Source organism: Loxodonta africana, chromosome 4, assembly GCF_030014295.1.
Source record: "Loxodonta africana isolate mLoxAfr1 chromosome 4, mLoxAfr1.hap2, whole genome shotgun sequence".
In the NCBI taxonomy this organism is placed as follows: Eukaryota; Metazoa; Chordata; class Mammalia; order Proboscidea; family Elephantidae; genus Loxodonta; species Loxodonta africana.
Window position 1 is genome coordinate 128,216,399 of NC_087345.1, and position 22,002 is coordinate 128,238,400.

Below are 22,002 nucleotides of genomic sequence, written 5' to 3' on the forward strand. Positions count from 1 at the left end.
GGGATAATATTGTTGCTTTCTTGGTTTTCATTTTGGAAATGTTGAGTTTTATTTATTAATATTTGAAGCATTAAAGTAAATATTAATTGATAAGGAGTATATGAGCTGAAACAAAGGAAAAATCTTGTCAGCAGATATACATTTATAAATCACTTGCTTATAAGTGCAAATTGAAACCATGAGTGTTGGTGAAGATGCCATGAAAATACAGAATAAAGGAAAGAAGTGTTAAAGAAAATGGAGTGTTGAATGCTATTGAGAGCTCAAATAAAAGAGAAATGAAAGGGTCCATTTGTGAGACAGAGATCACTTGTGACCCAAAAGAGAGGTGATACCATGGAATGATAGGGGTGGGTATCAGGTTGTAGTAGGTTGAATAACCCAAAAACTCTTACTGTCAAGTCGATTTGGACGCGTAGTGACACAATAGGACAGTGCAGAACTGCCCCGTATACTTTCCATGGAGCACCTGGTGGATTGAAACTGCTGACCTTTTTGTTACCGGCTGTAGCACTTAACCACTACGCCACCAGGGTTTCTGGTAGGTTGAGTAGTAAGAGTGAAATATAAGTAATATAGATGAAATACAGACGTTTTGAGAACTTTTTCTTTTGAAGACTGATAGAGACTTGGGATGGTAGGTATATTGGAATTTGAGGTCAAATGAGGTTAAAAATTGTACATGATTTCAGGCTGATGGAGTGAATGTTGAAACACTGAATATTAAAAAATAAAGAGGAATAATGAATAGTGTATGATTCCTGGGTGTCAGGAGTGCAATGGACCCAAATGTAACTGAAAATCACCTTACTGAAGAGAAAGAAGTAAAGTAAAATAGGGTGTGTGCAGATAGGTTTGTGTCTTTCTTGTAGAAAGCTGAAAGAGTTTCAGTGTGATGGTCTGCTGGCTTTCATCATGTAGGTCATTTTCTAAAAATAAAAAAGGATGTGGAAGAATCAGAGATTTAGCAACAGTGAAGAATGTGTAGGAAAATTAATTTCAAAGAGCGTGAGAGTGGTGACCTGCTAAAACCAACAGGACTCCTAGGAGTGTTAAAACAATTTGATGTGCAGAGGCATATCTACGGAAAATAACACATATGGCAAGCACTGAAATTGCACCCTATCTAAACATCTGAAACCCATCTTTTAGAGAACTTCACCATAATATCAGCTCAAAAACACAAGTCAAGGTCATTAAGTTTTTACTTAACCCAATAGGGCACTACCTAAAAATTACAACTGTACCTTGCTTGCTTTTACTGATGAAAATTGGTCTATGATGTGCCCAAAGTCATTTTTTTTTTCAGTTTCTTCTCTTGCTATATTTAGCAGCACAAGATCACACAGTTGGCTTTGACCTATGAAGGCTCTCAAATACAAAAGTTTTAGTTTTAACTTGCTAAACGATCTCTCACAGCTGATGATGGAAACTGCAATGATTAGTAGAAATGGCTCAGTGGTCCCCACCCTTCAAGTGGTGCCAAGGACACATGCCCGACATGCCATGTCTTAGATATGCCTCTGCTGTGGGTGACAGTGAATTTATAGTGCAACAAATCTGAACTATTCTGACAGCACTTGGCTTGTCAGGCATTGACAGAGAGAAATAGATCATTGATTACATACAGGATTATGATTTTTCTTAAGAAGCAAGACCAAAAATGTTTAAGAGATTTTAGAGCATAGGCAAAAGTCTTTTGAAATAACATATCATGGAATCAGGCTGGACAGGAGAAAACTGAAGAGAGAAGCCAACTGAGACTGGGACAAAATAGAGCTGGAGATAGGACTGGAGATGTTAATGAGATAATTTTCATGTTGGAAAGACATGAACGAACCAGCTAGAAAGGTGAGAGTGTGTGTGAAGGGCATGAGGCTTTAAGAAATTTTTGAACTGAGACATTTGGAGACTATGACAAAAACCAAGGTGTTCCCATGGGAGTGGCTGGATGAAGCAGAATGAAGAGGTTTTTTCTAGAGGCGAAGAGGCTAGGAGATGAGTGGCCAGGTTATAGGAAGACTATAAACATGAAAGACAGTGATTCATCATCACTGATGAATGAATAGAATCCCAGGAGGATGTAGCAGTCAGTAATTAGGAGAGGAAAAATGAACTTGTAGAGAAGGCTCATACATTAGTGGGAGAGGCTGGAGCAGTGTGATGATAACCAGTAGTATGGTTCTGAGTGATCAGGTAAAACCTAGTAAGAAAGCAAATTTGGAAATTTATAGTAAGATAATTTCTTTCATACCCATAGTCTGGTTACTACCAAAGTTTTTCAAATTGTATACTGTTATTTTTATATATATATTATCTTACTATATTATTATTATAATATATAATGTATATAACATTATATATTATACCTAATTTTTCAAATTATATAGTTATTTGTAAATATTATGTTACTATATTATTATTGTATTATAGATATTACTATATTAGGTTGTTATATTATGCTATAATAAACACATTGTAAATGTCGTGCAACAGTTTTTGATATCAGTTGCTATATTATAATTTAACCACTGAGAACAAAAATTTAATTTCTATTTTGACGAATCTACATATACTTCTCCATATCTGGTGGTACTTTAGTTCTATGTAACTTCTGATGCAATATGCAATTTTTATTCATTTTTCATTTAAGAGCTCAGACATGGCATGGGGACATTCTCATTAAGCAGTCTTTAAATTCAATCTTTCTCTCATTTATTTTAAACAGGAAGTTTTTGATTTATGAAATATGTTTCCAAGTTATCAAAGATCATGGCAGACTAAAGCCACATCTTCACAGCCAAATACAGACAAGTGTTTTGTGAAGGAGGTAAACTGTACATAAGCAGCTGCATGAGAACTTCCTTTGTAGTTTTCCACAGACTCTTCTATTAAACAGCACTATCAGATGTTTGTTTTTAACCTAAAATCTCGCCTGGAAGTTCTTATACCAGATAGCCTGCTGTACAGTTTTATTAAGTCCACCCTGCCCAAATTTTACCTTGATTCATGTCTGTCATTCTCCTACAAAAATTTCAGATTTATACTTCAAGTCGGTGAGTATGATTGCTTTCACTTATTTGCTTTTCTCTACAAGTTAAAAATGTAGGTCACTCTTGGAAGCTAATCTCAGCTCTTAACTAGAATATAATAAATGGTAGTTTAGGGGGGAAAATAATTTCTGTAAAAATTTGTTATGTGTTCATTTTGTAAGTAATGGCGCGAGGTCTGAACCTAGTTATCCTTTTTACTGTTTTTTTTGGTCTTGGCTTTTTATTTTTCCAACTGCCCTATTTCTTTTCTCAAATTAATGTATTGAATAAGCCATCATTTCATCACTATTTTGAAATATCAGATTAATGGGTGCATATATCTGTTTTTAAATACATTTGGCAAATTACTTTCAGGAAAAGTGGGGCCAATTTATAGATTAACCAAAACATACATGAATGAATATCTGTTTTTTGCACGTTTTCCAGCTATGTTAAATCTTATTTGTTTTATCAATATTTACGGATTTGATATGTAAGAATGATATATCATTAATATTTTTGCATTTATTTAATTAGTGATGAAATAAAAGTATTTGAATGTGCTTATTTATGATAAAAAGACACTATGAACAAAAATGATTTTTTTGTAGTTCTACCTCTTTTATATTTCTTTTCCTTCTGTGTGTGAGGTTCAAAATTTATAATTATTTACTTGTACTTTCTTTGAATCCTTTAAGTTTTTATTGTTTTATTGTTTCACAGTTTACATTTCACATTTTATTTTCTTTGAAATTTGAGTGCATTTTGTGAAATTAGTGATTAAGTCTATGTAATGCTCCAATTTTGAACCAGTTTTCCATCTGAATCTACCACTTTTTAACTTATCTTAGATAATTTTTATTCCATTATCTATTCTTAACAATGATAGTTATCTTTCTTTCTCTCCTGGGTACAAAAATCATTTAATTTTTTTCCCAAATATTTAAACAACGCTCTTACCATCTCATTTGTCCTTAAATTAACTAGCAGATATGTGAATTGGCCAAACACTTTTGGAAAAAAAGAAAAAAATGACAAAGTGTTAAAAATCCTTAATGTTTTTATTATTTTATCCCAGTTTTTTCAGTGCTGGAAATTTATTCTTAGCAAATGATCATAGATGCAGGAAAGGTTCTATGTATAAAATATTTGTTACTGAATATTTTTAAAGAATCAGCATTTTACTTTTGGGCAGCTTTTAGCATATGTTCTTTAATTTCCAATAAAATCAAAAGCAATGTATAAGTACTTCAAAACCCTACGCACAAATTACATAGCACATTACAAGTCTATTATTTTGCTTTATAGTATTTGTTATATTTAAAAAATTGTGGTCTTCTGGTGTTCACCAAAACTTTTTTTAACAACTCCCTTAATTATGGACACTTCTGTTGTTAATAGTTTTATTTTCTATTTCCAACCTGTTCCGGAAAAAAAAAAAAAAAAACAAAAACCCATGTTGCATAACTTTGAATATTTGGGGAATCTTTATGTAGGTAGGCTAAATTGTTTAAAATGGAATCGCTAATCAAAAATCTGTATATTTTATGCTTTAATAAATATTGATAAATAATTTGTACTCACAACCACTTGCCAGTTCCAAAAATTATTAATTGTTTAGTCAGCAATCTCACGTGTGAAATTATTCCATCATTTTAACTTGTGTTTCTTTATTAATGAGATTGAACTTTTCATGTATTTATTGTATTTTGTGAACTTTCTATTTATTTTCTTTGTTCATTGGCATTGTCATATTAATTTAGATGGTCTAAGTTGTGGGCCTCTCTGTGTGTTTGCGTGTGTGCGGGTGCTTATAAGTAAATATGATCTGGTTGGGTAGGAAAAAGGGTAGGCTGCAGACTGAGAGATACATGGTTATGTTACAAATGTGGAATTTTACCCAGTTCTTGAGGGAGAGATGTTTTCTGCCTATTAATAACAATAATCTATTATTCACTAAATTCTATTATCCACTGAATAATAAATTATTTCAATGATAAAATAAACTTTATATCAATCTGATTTAAAATAAAAAGATTTAGTATCTGATTAAAATCTTCAATTCTTAATTAATGTAGTTGTGTTTTAACCATTGTCCATGTTCTTTTCCAAGAGGAAAAGAGACGTTAGAAGCATAATAACTCACTAAAGGAGTTTAAAGATATTCTTCTGAATAAAGAGAACTATAAAGTTGGGAGAGAAATTTAGACTCATTCCTTCCTTTTCATGCCTTAAATATTATGCCAGAATGGATGCATTTCTCACCACTTGACCTGATACGATAACTACTTAACTCTTTTCCTCACATTTCTATTGCATAGACATTAAGAAGAAAAAGCACCAAATTACCGAGACTGAGCTGAAGCAATTCAAGACTTTTCAGGAAAAAAAAATGCCTAAGAATAAGCAAAACAAAGGTATAGTATCCAGGCAAGAAGCATCATGCACAGAATGGAATTTTTCCAGATCTCAAGAGAAGCAAAAAATACCCAAGACTGACCAGAGCACTGTCATGTCAAGTGAACAGGAGGTGATCTATGTGGAACTGAAATGTCATAAATCTTCTCATCTCCAACTTAGAGAAAAAAGGAAAGGTACTAAAGTTATTTTATTATTTGGCTAGATATTGATTCTTGGCTTTAGAAGATTTCTTCACTCAAAACCTTATAAAATTGCCCCATTACACTAAAAACCTTCAGCACCCTCACTATTTCAGAATACCATAGAACAGGTTGTGTCTAAAATAGAACTCCACTGTGCTCATTTCCTCTAAAATATCATTGACCCAGAATCTAACAGAGCCTGTTATTATCTGTAAGAACTAGTTCTTTAATTGTATGAAGACTGCATATATTCTAAGTTTATTTTTCATGCTATTTTAAAAAATAATTCTTAATGTTAGCTTGCAATTCAGTTCTATCTAATTCAGTCCCAAAGTATTTATTGAACTTTTACTATGGGCTGGCTCTGGGCTTGCTATGAGGACTAACAGACGAAGAAGCAATGATCACTGGCTTAGAAGAACTAACAGAATTTATTGTGACAGTAAAGAGAGATTACAGGAAAAAGGCTTAACGTAGTGGAGGTAAAATTAAATGACTCCACATTTGTTTGGATGGTGGTAGTAAAGGAGAGAAATGAACAAAACGTTGTAAGGTTTCTGTCTTAAATGATTTGAGTAATTGGTCATCTTACCCTTAAGAAAATTAAGCTATAGATAATAATTAGTACAGTAAAACCAGATGATATATAGCATCTAAAATGTCTCTTGATAGTTCAGAGGGAAATGTCCATGATGAAATTAAGTATAAGAGCCTGGATCTCTGGGGAGAAATTGGGAAAGTACTGACAGAAAGCATTACATGAGTAGGTTACATTGCCAATGGACACTATGTGGCTGGAGTGAAGAGGACATATGAAAGATTTTTAATTGAATCTTACAGCAATTGTTCATCTTCTGAAACTAAAAGGAAGGTAATGAGAATTGGATAGGAATATATGAATAGTAATATCCATATATGAAGGTATGGGGGGTAGAACAAGTTAAGGAAATTCATGTCTGCGGGCCTCAACTTTTTGGTAAAGTAAGAAGTATGTCTATCTGTTTAGATTAAGGAGCTTGATGTTTGGTAGGGAATTGTGTTGAGCTACATAGTTGTTCAATCCTCAGGCTTGGAAGTTGACTTCGACTCCACTCACTCTTTCCTTACCTCATTCAAGTTAGTGATTACCAAGCAGGCTATGTCCAAACCAGCCTGCACCTCTCCTCTTTGACTGAAATCCATCTTTTTTTTCTTCAAGATTACTACAACAGCCTTCCAAAAGGTCTTTCCACTTCAATTCTAGGCACTTTTCAATTCGTTCTTTATGCTGTAAGCAAAATGATCAAGAATTTTTTTTAAAAACAAGTCTGCAAAACTTTCTATTGTTCTTAAAATTAAAAAAAGCAAAAACCAAAACAAAATACAGCATAATATACTCATTCCTACAGGATACCTTGCATCTCTCCACCTTCATTCACTTCTTTGTTCTAAGATCCAGCCTGACTATAATTTCAGTTCTGTGAATGCAGCAAGGTTGCTCTTATCCAAGGGCCTTTATTGATGCTGCCCTTCAGGATGGAAAGCCACTAATACATTTCATGCTTCAAGAAATAATTAATTCCTTCTTTTCTTCCAATCTCAGTGCAATATTTATTTATTTATTTTTTTGAGAAGTTTTCCTGTCCCCATAGACCTAGATTAAAATCTGGTAACAAATCCATATCTGCTTGATAAAATTTATGACATTTATTTCTTATCTCAGCAAAAAGAAAAATATGCTGTTGTTTACTCATAGCACTTTAATAAATATTTATTAGTTGGTTGATGAATAAATGAATGTTAAAGTTCATTGGAATTTAGAAATCAATATTTTTTATTTCTATGGTGAAGTTTTATTTGCATGACTTGTTTTCTGTAGGTGTACTTAATTTCCCAGTTTACTAGCAGAAAGAGGAAGATTTAGGATTATCCAGAAATAATCATTCGTAAAACACTAGGCACAGAATGCTCAAAGATGTTGTGGAAATTGAAGCTGGACAGGGAGAAAAATGAGATCAAAATAACTAAATATGAGGGTGAAAATTTAGGGGTCAAAGCACTGGTTTTCACAACGTGGATGAAAATAGTTGTAGTTAGGATGAACATGTTCAAGAATTAGAAAACTGAAAGTTTCCCTCTGAGAGTGAGGCATAATGGTCTTAAAATTTGTATTTGCTGACATCTGGAAAATTAAATTCAATCACTGTCTCCCTTTCCTTTATTATCAGACCCACAATCTTCAGCATTGCACGTGATAACTGGAACTTTAGGAGTCTTGTGTGTTGTCTTGATGACAACAGTGGGTATCTTGCTTGCAAACTGTAAGTAATTATGAAAATAATTTATTCTCATTATAGCCATCATATCAGCAATGCTACATATTTCAATGATTTCCTGCGAAGACTGAATTTTCACATTGTTTAATAATTTTTCTCTGAATATCATTAATTACTGCATAATTTTTTATCACAGTATTTTCTAGCAAAGGAGAGCAAAACAGAAAAACATCATTTATTCCTACCCTGTCTTCAATGAATGGTGAGTATTAATTCTACCAGTCTACTTCTAACACTTGTCATTATTGGGGCTAAAAGTTATAGCTTCCTCAAATCCTCAAAGCTTCAGTAATTTATCGTGGTGGAAAATGCAGTTTCAAGAATTGGTTATTATTTTATATTAAATACCTTATCGGGGAAATGCTCATATTGGATGAAATAAGAAAGATGACACAGGAGAAGGTGAAAAGACTCAAAGTATTGCACATATAAGGTAAACCAAAAAAACCAAACCCACTGCCGTCAAGCCGATTCTGACTCATAGTGACCCTATAGGACAGAGTAGAACTGCCCCAAAGTGTTTCCAAGGAGTGCCTGGCAGATTTGAACTGCCAACCTCTTGGTTAGCAGCTGTAGCAGTTAACCACTATGCCACCAGGGTTTCCAAATATAAGGTAAAACAAAAATATATAAGGTAAGTATTGTTATTTCTAATTTTATTATTATATGGATAAAAATGGGATTTAAAATATACTGAATAATCAATATATGCCAGTCATATTGCTGTTTTTTTTTTTTTTAATCTATTCACTAGTTTTAAAATCAAAATCAAACAGAGAGGAAATAATCTGGGAAAAAATTAAAATCACAATGAGTTACCAGTACATATCCACTGAAATGGCTAAAATTTGGAAAGATAGGCGATACCAACTTTCAGTGAGGATGTGGAGCAACTGACACTCTCCCACACACCCAGTGTTTCAGGTCTTAGTTAAATAAGAGAAATGAAAATATGTCCACAAAACACTAGTGCACAAATGTTCACAGACACTTTCTTTATAATAACTCAAAATTAAATTTAAAGGACATTTGAAAAATAGGCTTAGCAAACCCACTAACCTCCAAAGTAAATTAAAGGAGAGGATATGAGAGAATGTGGGAAAAGGCATATTTATAAAATAATGTCTTATAAGAATTTTTAGTCATAGATGGAAGTCACAAACGTGCAAAGCAAAACATTTAGAAACATTGCGGTGAAACTGAAGAACACAAATGACAAAGAGAAGACCTTCATTGCTGCTGTAGAGTACTGCTGATTCCCTACGAACGATGGCAATTTAAATGGACAGCTCCTTTCTTAACTACACTGGAGGGCAACAGTAGAATAATATCTTCAAAGTGCTAAGAGAAATAATAAGTAAATGTCAACGTGGGGTTTTAAACAGCTAAACTATCAGCCATTAATGATGATGAAACAAAAACATTTTATGAAATAGAGAAGTTGAGAACGTGAACCACATTGAAGGCACTGAAGGCTGTACTTCAGAGAGAAGGAATATCATGTCAGCATGAAAAAAAAATGTAAACACCTAGGTATGTCTAAGAAAGTTATAACAGTTTAAAATGTTATTTTTGTTGTTAACCGCCATCCAGTTATCCCAACTCATGCCAAACCCATGCACAATGGAACAAAATGCTGCCCGGTCCTGCACCATCCCTGTGATCAGTTGCAAGTTGGAGCATAATCGTGTCTAATTAGCTAGCTAAAAAAAAAAAAAAGGTCAAATGAAAGGGAAGTAATTAGAGGCATGTTTTTATGAAAAAAATGTTTGTTAGGAGGACAGCATTAGTAATTTGTTGAGTCTGTTAGCTTTTTTTAAGTTCAAGGTTATTCAAAAACAAAACAAAACAAAATACAACTTTCACTTAAATGAAAACTAAAGTAATAAAGGTAAATTAGTTCAAAATTAGCAGGAAAAAATGGGCCTAGAAAAACAGAATGAATGCAAGGCTACGTTAAGATGATGGAACTAAATGCAAAAGAGCTTGCCAGTAGCACAGTGAACACCAAAAGCCAAAAGTATTCCTGGAACAGATGAATGGTCGAAGGTATCACTAAGTGAAGGCTGTATGAGATTAGGAGACTTTCTGTGAACAATTTATAGTGACCGACTTGTTTGTTGCCACTTAGTTCATTCCAGCTCATGAAGACCCCATGCGTTACAGTGTAGAACTGCTCCATAGGGTTTTATTTGGTTTGAGTCAGAATCGACTCTACAGCAGTGGGTTTGGTTTTTTTTGATTAATCTTAATAGAGAGCCCTGGTAATCTTAATAGAGAGCCCTGGTGGTGTGGGCTTAAGCACTCGGTTGCCATCCTGAGGGAGAAAGATGTGGTAGTCTGTTTCTGTAAAGATTACGACCTTGGAAACCCCATGGGGGCAGTTCTACTCTCCTATAAGGTTGCTATGAATCAGCGTCTGTACTTGTCACCAACATAGGGTAAGAATTCCTTCAAACTCAGTGTGCTAGATTCAGAGTTTGTGGTCTATTATCTATGGGTGATTAAATCAGTTTAAAATAATGCTACACATGAAATACATTTTACAAAAACAATTGCTAGATATTACTCTAAAAGGAAAAAAGCAGGACAAATATGGGGAAAAAGCCTATTAATATTGCTTAAGATACATAAATAAGACTTGTATAAGTGACAAATAATTTGATCATGAGTGCCAGTCTATTCAATGAAAATGTGTTCTGCACATTTTACAAGGTTCTATTCTAGACAGAAAGGTTATAGTTTCCTGGGGCTTCCATAAGCAAAATTCCACAAACTGGGTGGCTTATAAAAAGAAAACAAACAAAATTTTTTTAAAAAATTTATTTAAGTGAAAGTTTACAAATCAAGTCAGTCTCTTATACAAAAGCTTATATACACCTTGCTATGTACTCCTAGCTGCTCTTCCCCTACTGAGACAGCACATTCCTCCTCTCTACCCTGTATTCCCCATGTCCATTCAACCATCTCCTGTCCCCCACTGCCTTCTCATCTTGCCTCTAGACAGGAGCTGCCCACATAGTCTCATGTGTCTACTTGAGCCAAGAAAGCTCACTCCTCACCAGTATCATATTCTGTCATATAGTCCAGTCCAATCTCTGTCTGAACAGCTGGCTTTGGCAATGGTTCCAGTCTTTGGCTAACAGTAGGTCTGGGGACCATGAGCTCTGGGATCCCATATAGTCTCAGTCAGACCATTAATTCTGGCCTTTTTTCAAGAATTTGAGGTCCACATCCCACTGTTCTCCTGCTCCATTAGGGATTCTCTGTTTTGTTCTCTGCCAGGGCAGTCATCGGTTGTAGCCAGACCATCTAGTTCTTCCAGTCTCAGGCTGATGTAGTCTCTGGATTATGTGGCCCTTTCTGTTTCTTGGGCTCATATTGACCTTGTGCCTTTGGTATTCTTCATTCTCCTTTGCTCCAAGTGGGTTGAGACCAACTGATGCATCTTAGATGGCCACTTGCTAGCTTTTAAGACTCCAGACACCACTCACCTAAGTGGGATGCAGAAAGAAAAAGACAAAAATTTATTCTCTCACAGTTCTGCAAGCTAGAAGTCTGAAGTCAGGGTGTTGGCAGGGCCATGCTCTCTCCAAAGGCTCTAGAGGAAGATCCTTTTTTGTTTCTTTCAGTTTCTGGCAGTCCCAGGCATTGTTCGTAGCAGCATACCTCCAATCTCTGCCTCAGTCTTAATATGGTTACCCTTCCTTTGTGGCTGTCTTCACATGTCATTCTCCTCCTCTTAAAAAGACACTAGTTATATTTGATTAGGCGAAGTCTTGTCTAGTATGACTTCATGTTAACTAATTACATCTGCAAAAATGCTATTTCCAAATAAGGTCACATTCACAGACACGTAAGTACCTAAACGTAGCTTTTTGGGGGGGAACACAAACACATAACAGCAGTGTAAAAGGTCTGAGGCTTCACAATTAAAAACAAAACCAAACCTGTTGCTGTCAAGTTGATTCCAACTCATAGCGACCCTATAGGACAGAGTAGAACTGCTCCACAGGGCTTCCAAGGAGCGCCTGATGGATTTGAACTGCTGGCCTTTTGTTCAGCAGCCCTAGTTCGCTGTAGCTTTTAACCACTGCACCAGATCTAATTATGAGAGGATAAAACGTATTAGTTAAAACAAAAGTAGATTTTTTTTTCTGATATGCTGATTGCTATGAAGGAAATACATGTCGCATTTAGATGAAATGTAACTAGAAAAGGTTTTCTATTTTCATAGATGGTCAGCGAAAACTTTTCAAAACAAGATATTTGAACTACACTCTTCAAAATTGAATTATGTCCCCCCAAAATGTATACTGGAATCTTAATGCTTATATCTGTGGATGTAATCCCATTTGGGGTTAGGGTTTTCTTTGTTATGGTAATGAGCCCATGTCAGTGTAGGATGTCTGTTAAATCAACTCAGTTTGAGGTATGAAAAGAACATGCTAGGCACAGAGAAGCAAGCACAGAGGGGAAAATACACACCACGTAGAAACAGCCAAGGAATCCAGGAATTCTGAATCTACAGAAACTGAAAGGGCTCTATTTCCTCCCAGAGACAACAAAGAGAGACCTTTACCCTAGAGCTAGGGCCCTGTATTCAGACTTCTAGCCCCCCAAACTACAAGAAAATAAATTTACGTTCATTAAACCACCTGCTTGTGATATTTTTGGTACAGCAGCACTAGCAATCTAAGATACACACGAATCAGTGCGAACAGGCAAATTATTCAATGTTTGATGTTGAATAGATTCACTATCTCTATGAACAAAATAAAATACAAGCAGATGCTCTCATTCATACCAGACACAAAACTAAATTGCAGATGCATTAAAAAACGTAATACAAAAATAAATATGTATCAGAAAATAAAGAAGAAAATATTAGTCATATAATGTGGAAATTGGAAAGGATTTACTGAGACAAAAAATATAGACATAAGTAAATAAGACTGCAATGAAGTTTTTGAAAACGTCACTGTGATGAATGAAAACGTCAAGCATGTCAGCAACATCAAAGATGCTCTGTAGCTTGAGGGAAGGCATTTAAATGGGTATTATCAACAAAAGACTAGTATGTAGAATATTCAAATAAAGAAGAAAAAGAGAAAAAAAGAAAAAAACCCACAAAAATAAAGCAACCTGTAGTGTGGGGGTGGGGACAAAAGTTATGAATGAGAAAAAGCGTAAAAGTTGAAATTCAAAGTATAATTAATATGTGAAAAGATGCTCACTTTTGCTGGCAGTTAGAGAATATTTTTGTTATACAGTGGCACATCATTTCAAATCTAATGGTTGGTGTAGATTTTTAAAAATCTGAAAATTTAATAATGTTAACAAAAGAAGTAGATTAAAGGAAGTCATATGTACTGTTGGGGAAATTGTATTAAGAGTAAAATCAAACATGTGCCTTCTTTACAAATTCTCCTTCTATACAAATTATCACTATTTACCTTAAAATGTTTGTTACAGAATTCCGTAAAAAGGGAAAAAAATTAAAAAAATACATTAACCATAAATTCAAGTACTTGGGTAACTTGTATATTCAGCTAATGACATTTGATAGAAATATTAACATTATCGATCTTGATCTACCTTCTCAACATGAATAATCCCTGCAAAAAATAATGTTGATTGAAAAAGATATTGATATCATCTCAACAGGTTAATAAAAATGTAGATTAATATATTCTTATATCTCTACACATATGCACACATTTGTGTGTGTCGGTGTGGGTGTATGGCCTTGATGGGTTGATGCAAAGGATATACACCAACTTTTCTTCTCAAAGAATGAAATGTAATAGTGTTTTTCAGAACAAAAATAACTTTATATTTTTGATGATTATAAAAAAGGTTGGAAAAATGTGAAAATTATAATTACTTATTAAATATTTGGAGCATAAGTTTTTAAAATTACTGACTTTTTTCTATACATTTAAAACTATTGACAATAAATGCCTCCAAAAAATTTGAATAGTTTGCTAACTACTTTTTATGTTCCTATAAAATTTTTTTTTAATGACATATAGTTTATCCATTTAAATATGTAGGGATAATTTAAATCACATCAAATATGTTCATAGCATTATTTGAACTGTATTTTCCCCAGGAGTATAATTTTATAACAATTATTAAATTGAAAAATTAAAAAATTAACAAATATTGTGAGCTAAGAGTTGTGTAAAGACAGCTTAGAACTCCTACAGAACTTTTTACTATCTAATATATTTTTAATATCAATGTGTATTGAAAATACATCTTATAATATCAAGAAATTGTGTTGTTATTCATAATATAGAATACAAATCTTGATATTCTTACATTTCCTAAAAGGTTCCATTGATCTTTGTTTAGACCACTGGATTGGATTTGAAAATAGGTGTGTTTATCTTTTCAATGGAAACACAACCTGGCCAGAAAGCTACGCTGCCTGTGAAGAACTGAATTTCCATCTTCTGAAGATAGGTACCACAGAAGAGCTGGTAGGGAATATTCTCCTGCTATAACTAGATGCATGCAATAACTATATTTAGTTTGGAAGCATCAGTGATTAGCAGCATAATAAGGGAAACATTGAAGATTCTCATCAGTGTGTTATATTTTCTTACTTTAACTTGACTTTCTTAGAGAGAAATTAGAGGAATACGATCATCTGAATAGTCAATGCCACAAGCAAACCAAACTAACAAATGAGAAGATAACTTGAGAAAAAAACCTATGTATACTGAGACGTGTGTAAACTCTTGGCAGAACGCCAGCTCTTGAGTCAGGAAGGAGTAGACCATAATATACACCATTTTCTGGTATATGATTTTTTTCCCCCATAGAAAATCTTGAGATTGTTTGGAATAGAAGGGTGGATAAATCTCAAACAGAACAAAACTGATAGGTCCTTATTATGGAAAGATGGCACACGAGTGAACCAAAGCCTGTAAGTACCGTGTTTGGACAACCCTTTCATTACCAAATTATTATTTAAAAAAATTTATTTTTGGTTGCATGTGTTTTTAGTATTGGAATACATGCTTACTAATTGAGTTTGTTTAAATTTTGGTTGGTAATATGGCTTTTGAGAAATATGATCTGGTAATACAAGTCACCAATAAGGCAAAGGGGCACTCTGACGTCATGGATCTGTGGTATAAAATATATCAATAAGAACTAAATAGAGAATTTATTGTGGGTCCATTTCCACTTGGGTTACATGGGGAACCTCTAGTTTTCTAAATATGACACAGAAAAACCAAAAGAAACTCATTAGGGCTCCCTAAAAATCACACAGGAAAGTCATAATTATGCTTGCAAGCCTCTTGTCACAGAAATAAAGGAAAATAAGGCAAAAGTTTTACAAAACTAACACCTCCAGGAAGCATCGCCTAAGACTGCTCAACCTACACAATAATTAGGCACCAACTGCTGAGCTTCACACATTTCAGAAGGGACCCACTTTTACCCTAACGCCTTAGAACGAGAATTACATACTACCTATTCGGAAACCCTGGTGGCATAGTGGATAAGCGCTACAGGCTGCTACCCATAAAGGTCGGCAGTTCGAATCCGCCAGGCGCTCCTTGGAAACTCTAGAGGGCAGTCGTACTCTGTCCTATAGGGTCGCTATGAGTCGGAATCAGTTGGACGGCACTGGGTTTGGTTTTTGTTTTTATGAGGTTCAGAGGCGTAAAAAGTGGCTGGTATAACGTTAAAACAAGAGTAAATAAAGAGGTAACTGAACTCTTCTAAGAGTATGTGGGACTTTTTGGAGTTACCTGTATAGGACACAGAAAGAGAAACAGGAAAAAAGGAAAGCATCGTAATATACAAGAACCAGTGTGTGGGACATAATTGCGGGAACGTGGTTGGCACTTTTGAAGCAATTTCCATTTGGGGTCTTTTATATTTTTAACTTTACTGGACACTGAGGATCAGTTTATGCTTCGTTTTAAGTAAGTTTTCAAATTACATAAACCTTTATTGTATTTTATTGTCTTTATTTGTTATTTGACTCATACTTCCACTTAACAAACAGGATGGAATTAGTCACTGACTAGTATTTTCTGTTCAACACAACATTTTGTAATTTAAGGCCATCAACCTTCAAGGAGTTTCATTTTTGTTCTTGATTTAATGTTTCTTTGTTGTTTTATTCTTTTTTAACTTTTGTTAACTGGTTGGTAATTTTGAGATAAAATTGGCGTTTTCAGATAACAGTTCTTTCTTTTAATTTTTCTTTTTTGTTCATAGAGTAAAATCTCCTGGAAAGGAAAACCATACATGTGCATACGTAAGAGGAATGTATACTTATTTTGACGACTGTTCATCTAGGAAAAGTTATGTCTGTGAACTTTGAATATAGCACTATTTGTTTCACTAGCATATATTCTTATTCAATCTAATAAAATATTTACAAAATAATTTATTTATTGCTTTTCTATAATTTTCATAAAATGTTGCTAAATAATTTTTACTGTCCTTAACTCAGAATATTTAGTTTACTTTTGATGCTTTTAATTATTTGCGAATAAAGAAAAATTACTACACATAGATTTTATAGAGGTACTTATCTTCCCCATCACAGCTCATCTTCATATTAATTCATTAAAAAAGTTAGTAAAAATCTTTTATGTGCTATAAGCACTTTGCAAAATCCTAGTGATGACAAATACAAAGAAGGTTTCTATATCAGGCAGAGTCTGGCAGGAGATTGCTCAAAAGTTTCAATGAAGAGACCCTTTACGGAGTTGAGAACTGGTTTCTGGAACAGACCAGAGAGATTAAGAAACTCAGAGACTGGCATCAATGCAATGCCATTACCATCCTTAGGCAATGGTATACTGAAACTTGATGGTACTGTCTTTAGAGAATCAATTTTGCTCATTTCCTCTCAGTTCAGCATTTAGCTACCTCATGTTGATAACATGAAATGGGCCATGGTGGCGTATTTGCACTGCGGAAATCTGCAAATGTCCTGGCTCCTGCTTTCCAATTTTTCTATGCTGCCCAGTTGTGAAATTCACTATGTAACCTGGAGAGGGACCCTTGAAAAGCAGAGGAAAAAGAGGGAAGAATAGATTCCAGAGGAGTGTTATAAATCAAGAATAACCAGGAGGTTTCACCCTTTTTGCTACTTAGCATGCATTTTTTGCCCTTTGCACAGATAAAAATTATTTCTTCTCCAACATGGAAAAGGCACAAATATCCTTTAGCCAGCATAGAGTTATGGGCATTGATAGTCAAACTCCTGTTTGGAAGTTATAATGTAATGCTGGACAGTACCAGTATTCCTTTCACAAAGTAGTAGCTAAAGGCCTGTTTAACCACTTACGAGGCCATATTTGACAGTCATAATTTCCTTCTTACCACCTACTTCATGTTTCTTTTTCCTGCTCATCATTTTTTATTCGGTGACATCACCTGAAATTGTATTCCCCTAGTATCCAAAACCCTATCTTCATAGTTTTACCAGAGTTACTCATTGACATTTATTTTTGAACAAGCCAGTACTAGAAAGCTCCGGAAAAAATCACCTATGCTCCTGACAGTTCTCTTCACTCCCATTGTACAGGAGCAACCAACATCCCCATGATAATTGGCATCAATAATTCTAGCCTGTATAGCAGCTTTTTTTTTGTTTCTTGTTCAGCACTTGAAGATTTCAAAAGGTTAGGAGATATCCAAAGATGGTTGCTTGCCCACTTGTCTATTCAGAGTTTCTTCTGCAGTGAATACACTCTGGTAGGCACTTGGGTGGGACACAAATATTTTCACACTCTTTTCAGTGTACTCTAATTTTTCCGTGTCCCTTATCAGTCTGCAAGTAATTAGACACTGGTATTAAACACAGCGAACACGAATGGACTGCTTTGATTTCTGACCACAGGGTTATTTTTTTTTTCCCCATCACTTTATTACTAAGTTGTTTAGAAATGGAATTTAATGTAGTGGCTGTCTGTTTAAAGCCAGTGCCAGAGTATTGAGCAGGGCTATCTTTAAATAGGGACAATAATTTTCCTATTCTCCTCATTAATCTTAGGTAAATGAGCTAATATTTTCTCTGAAGAGTCATGGTCTCTGACACGCTGGGAACATAACAGAATCCAGAGTCTCCATAAAGTATCTTTCACAACTTCCAAATTACAAGCAACCAGTTACTAGACAGACTTGTCTATGAGCCAAGACATGTGACCAATACTCAAGACAGAAAAGCAAACCCGAGATGCACCAATTTTTCCTCTTATCAGACAACTTCTTAGCAGATATTGTATTTTCAAGAATTTAAAAAGAAAACGTGGTTATAATGAATGAATAAGTGTGAATCTTAGCAAGGAAATAAAACTATGAAAGGAAAACAAATAGAAATTACAGAATTTAAAACACTAAAACTAAATGAAAATTTAAAGAAAGGGCATAATAAGAAATTGAATATAATAGAACAAAAATTAGTGGATACAATATAGGTAGAGTAGAAAAAGTCCAACCTGAAAAACTGTGTAAAAATATTTAATAAACCTTGATCTGTTTGATAACATTAAGTTGTCTAACATATTTGTAGTTAAAGTCTCAATATAGATCATAGACAATGAGGTAGAAAAATATTTGCAATAATGTGGCTGAAAATTTTCCAAACTTTATAATAAAAAATAAACTGTTACAAAAAATTTCAAGAAGCTCAGCCAACTCAGAGAAAGATTAAAAAATAGGAAACCGCATCTCAATGGTACATATTCAAACTACTGAAATTTTAGAAAGGAAGAAAACATTGGATTCAGCCAGAGAAAAATGACATGTTCAGTTCAGTGGAACAATGATACAGATTATCATTGATTTTTCATCAGAAACAATGCAGAAGAAAAGATGTTTCACTATCTTTAAAGTGTTAAAAAAAAAAAAAAAAAAAAAAACTTGAAACAGTCTAACCTGTTGCCGTGGAGTCAATTCCTACTCATAGCAACCCTACAGCATGGAGTAGAACTGCCCCATAGGGTCGCCAAGGAGTGCCTGGTGGATTTGAACTGCTGACCTTTTGGTTAGCGGCCGAACTCTTCACCACTATCCTTTAATTAATGTTCATTGTTATTCTTTGAAGCACAAAGGAAGACTAGCATTTGTTTCTGAATGTATACTGATGCTATGGAATCATCTGCAGGCAGGAAAGCACCGAAATTTCTTATGGATCTTAAAAAGATTGCATTTAATTTACTGGAAAGAAGTAGAAGAATGCTAGATGATCAGGTATGAAATAACTTAGATTTTTAAACCACCTTTTTGAGGTGTACTTTTCTCACAGTGAAATTCAGAAATTTTAAGTCTTTTTTTAATGAGCTTTGATAAATGTGTGCAGTCATGGAACCACAGCAGCAACCTTGGACCTTACCATCCATCACCCAACTCTTTGCTTATGCCCCGTTTCACTATATCCCTTACTTCCATCCCTGGCCACTGGCAACTATTGATTTGCTTTCTGTCCCTATGGTGTTTCCTTTAATAAAATTTTATTTAAATGAAATGAGAATACATTATTCTCATTATCAAAAAGTAAAATTTTGTGCCTGGATTCTTTCGCTTTTCATGATACATTTGAGATCCATCCACACACAACAGTAATTTGTTCCTCTTGTATTGCCAAATAGTATTCTGTTGCATGAATCCATCACTGTAAAATCATTCATTAGTTGATGGTCATTTGGACAGTTTATAGTTTTTGGTGTTATGAGTGTATTAGCTTCCTACTGATGCTGTAACGAATTACTACAGACTTGGTGGCTTCAAAACAACACACATCTATTCTCTTAGAATTCTGGAGGCTAGAAGCCTGAAATTAGCTTCAAAGTGTCTAAATCAAGGTGTCAGCAGGGCCATAATCCCTCCAGGGGTTGTAACCAAAAAAAAAAAAAACCAAACCCACTGCCGTCGAGTCGATTCTGACTCATAGCGACCCTAGAGGACAAAGTAGAACTGCCCCATAGAGTTTCCAAGGAGCGCCTGGAGGATTCCAACTGCCAAGCTTTTGGTTGGCAGCCATAGCACTTAACTACTATGCCACCAGGGTTTCCCCAGGGGTTGTAAGGAAGAGTTTATTATTATTATTTATTGCCTTTCCCAGATTCTAGAGTTGCATTCTCTGCTTTCCTAGGCTCATGCCCCCTTTTTCCATCTTCAAAAGTAGCAGTATAGCATCTTGCTTTAGTCATCACATTGCCTTCTTCATTTAGGGCCCAACCAGATAATCCAGGAAAATCTTCCCATCTGAAAATCCTTATTTTAATCACATTTGCAAAATTCCTTTTGCCACACAGGGTAACATTCACCAGGCTCCAGGCCTTAGATCCTCCATATCTTTGGAGGCCTACTACAATGAGTAAAGCTTGTATGAATATTTGCATATAAGCTTTTGTACGTATATAGGTTTGATTTCTCCTTGGTAAATATCTAAGAGTGGGATTATTGAGCCAAACAGTAAATATATGTTTTAACTTTATAAAACCCAACTCATTTCAGTCAAGTTGACTCCTATTCACTGCGACAGTATAGGACCGAGTACAACTGCTCCATAGGGTTTCCAAGGAGCAGCTAGTGGATTCAAATTGCCAACCTTTTGGTTACCTGCCATGCTTTAATGACTGTGTCACCAGGGCTTTATAAGAAACTGGCAAATTTTTTTTTCCAAAGGGGCTATGCTATTTTGCATTTCTACTAGAGTGTGAGTTTCTCAACTAGTCCACAACCTTGCTATTGATATTATCAAATTGATAAAATATAGATATTCTAGCTAACATTTAGTGTGTATACTGGTATGTAATGTAATACCCCCCCCCCCAAAATAAATAAACCAAACCCAATGTCATGGAGTCAGCTCCAACTCAGAGAAACCCTATAACCAAACAACAAACTCATTGCCTTTTAGTCGATTCTGGCTCATAGCAACCCTATAGGACAGAGTAGAAGTGCCCCACAGAGTTTCCGAGGAATTGGTGGATTCAAATTTTTGACCTTTTGGTTAGCAGCTGTAGCTCTTACCCACTGTACCACCAGGGATCCCTTGCATCTAATAGCAGTTTTAATTTGCATTTTCCTCATAACTAACATCAATGATCATTTCTTAAGTGCTGATTTGTCATTCATATATTATCTTTTGTGAAGTGTCTATTCAATTATCCTGCTCATCTTTCACTGGGCTTCTGCCTTCCTGTCACTAGTTCTAAAGGTTCTACCATATTCCAACTACAAGCACTTTATTTGTGATGTTTTATAAATATTTTATTCCAGTCTGTGGCTTCTTTTTCATTTTCACAGTTTTTTTTGTAAAGGAGAGTTGTTGATTTTATTTATTTTTTTTATTTAGGTTTTGAGTTAATAGTTGTTTCTTTCAATGTCTTCATCTTCCTATTATTAACAAAAACACTAGTTTTAATATGTCTTAGTATTATAGAGAAAACTGTGATGAGTGAGAATGTTTTGCTTAATTGTAGTAATTCCTGGAAGAAGCCATAAATAAAGTAGGGAATGCAGAGGCCAGGGAAGAATACTGTGGCTGTTTATTATGTTGTCTATACAGAATCTCTCTCTTTTTCATAACACAGAATATTCCTTCTCATCATTAGTCTCTCACTACCACTCTTACCCACCCACTCTCTAGGTTCCATATTTTTACCAATATGAGACTCCACATTATTAAGTAACCTCACTTCCCATTCCACTGTTAATACTTAAGTAACATAAGGGGTAATATGTTATGCCAATCCCAGACGCCAATACCCTATGTGTAGTTTATAGGCCAAATGTATTTATAATACCCAAGCCACAGTAATTAGATTCTCATTTTTGGGACTTCCTTCACTTGTTCTAATGGAATATGCTCATTATTTCTGAGATGGTATCATGGGGAATATGTAAACCCGTGGTTGCCACAGCCTAGAATTCAGTCTCATTGAATAAACCATCCTGAGATAAGGAATCACACAGGTAGATTGCAGCAAAGGTAAAAGCTGAGGAAAGTCTTGGAGGCACAGAAGTTCCTGGGTAACTTGTGGTGTATTAACATTATTGATC

At 34.6% G+C, this 22,002-nt stretch overlaps 1 protein-coding gene across 3 annotated transcripts; it reads left to right on the top strand.

Moving 5' to 3' along the window:
• The first annotated feature begins 1,431 nt into the window (after window positions 1–1,431).
• LOC111752028 (killer cell lectin-like receptor subfamily I member 1) lies at window positions 1,432–20,752 on the top strand. 3 transcript variants are annotated; one of them, XM_023554300.2, is made up of 8 exons: window positions 1,434–1,851; window positions 2,729–3,056; window positions 5,354–5,626; window positions 7,843–7,935; window positions 8,087–8,152; window positions 14,290–14,438; window positions 14,784–14,887; window positions 16,198–20,752. In XM_023554300.2, the coding sequence occupies exons 2-8, from the start codon at window positions 2,909–2,911 to the stop codon at window positions 16,301–16,303; spliced, it is 939 nt and encodes a 312-aa protein (XP_023410068.2). In that variant the 5' UTR covers window positions 1,434–1,851; window positions 2,729–2,908; the 3' UTR covers window positions 16,304–20,752. The 3 variants fall into 3 exon arrangements, with proteins under 3 accessions (XP_023410076.2, XP_023410068.2, XP_023410071.2); XM_023554303.2 differs by having other exon boundaries at window positions 1,440–1,851; window positions 14,311–14,438; XM_023554308.2 differs by lacking the exon at window positions 14,784–14,887 and having other exon boundaries at window positions 1,432–1,851; window positions 16,198–16,310.
• The last annotated feature ends 1,250 nt before the right edge of the window (window positions 20,753–22,002 follow it).

Bases quoted from the DNA above. Each gene is read 5' to 3' on its own strand.
- LOC111752028 (XM_023554300.2), top strand. From the start codon at position 2,909: ATGTTTGTTTTTAACCTAAAATCTCGCCTGGAAGTTCTTATACCAGAT. The intron at 3,057-5,353 runs GTGAGTATGATT...TCTATTGCATAG, and splicing joins CAGATTTATACTTCAAGTCG to ACATTAAGAAGAAAAAGCAC. The intron at 14,439-14,783 runs GTAGGGAATATT...TTTCCCCCATAG, and splicing joins TAGGTACCACAGAAGAGCTG to AAAATCTTGAGATTGTTTGG.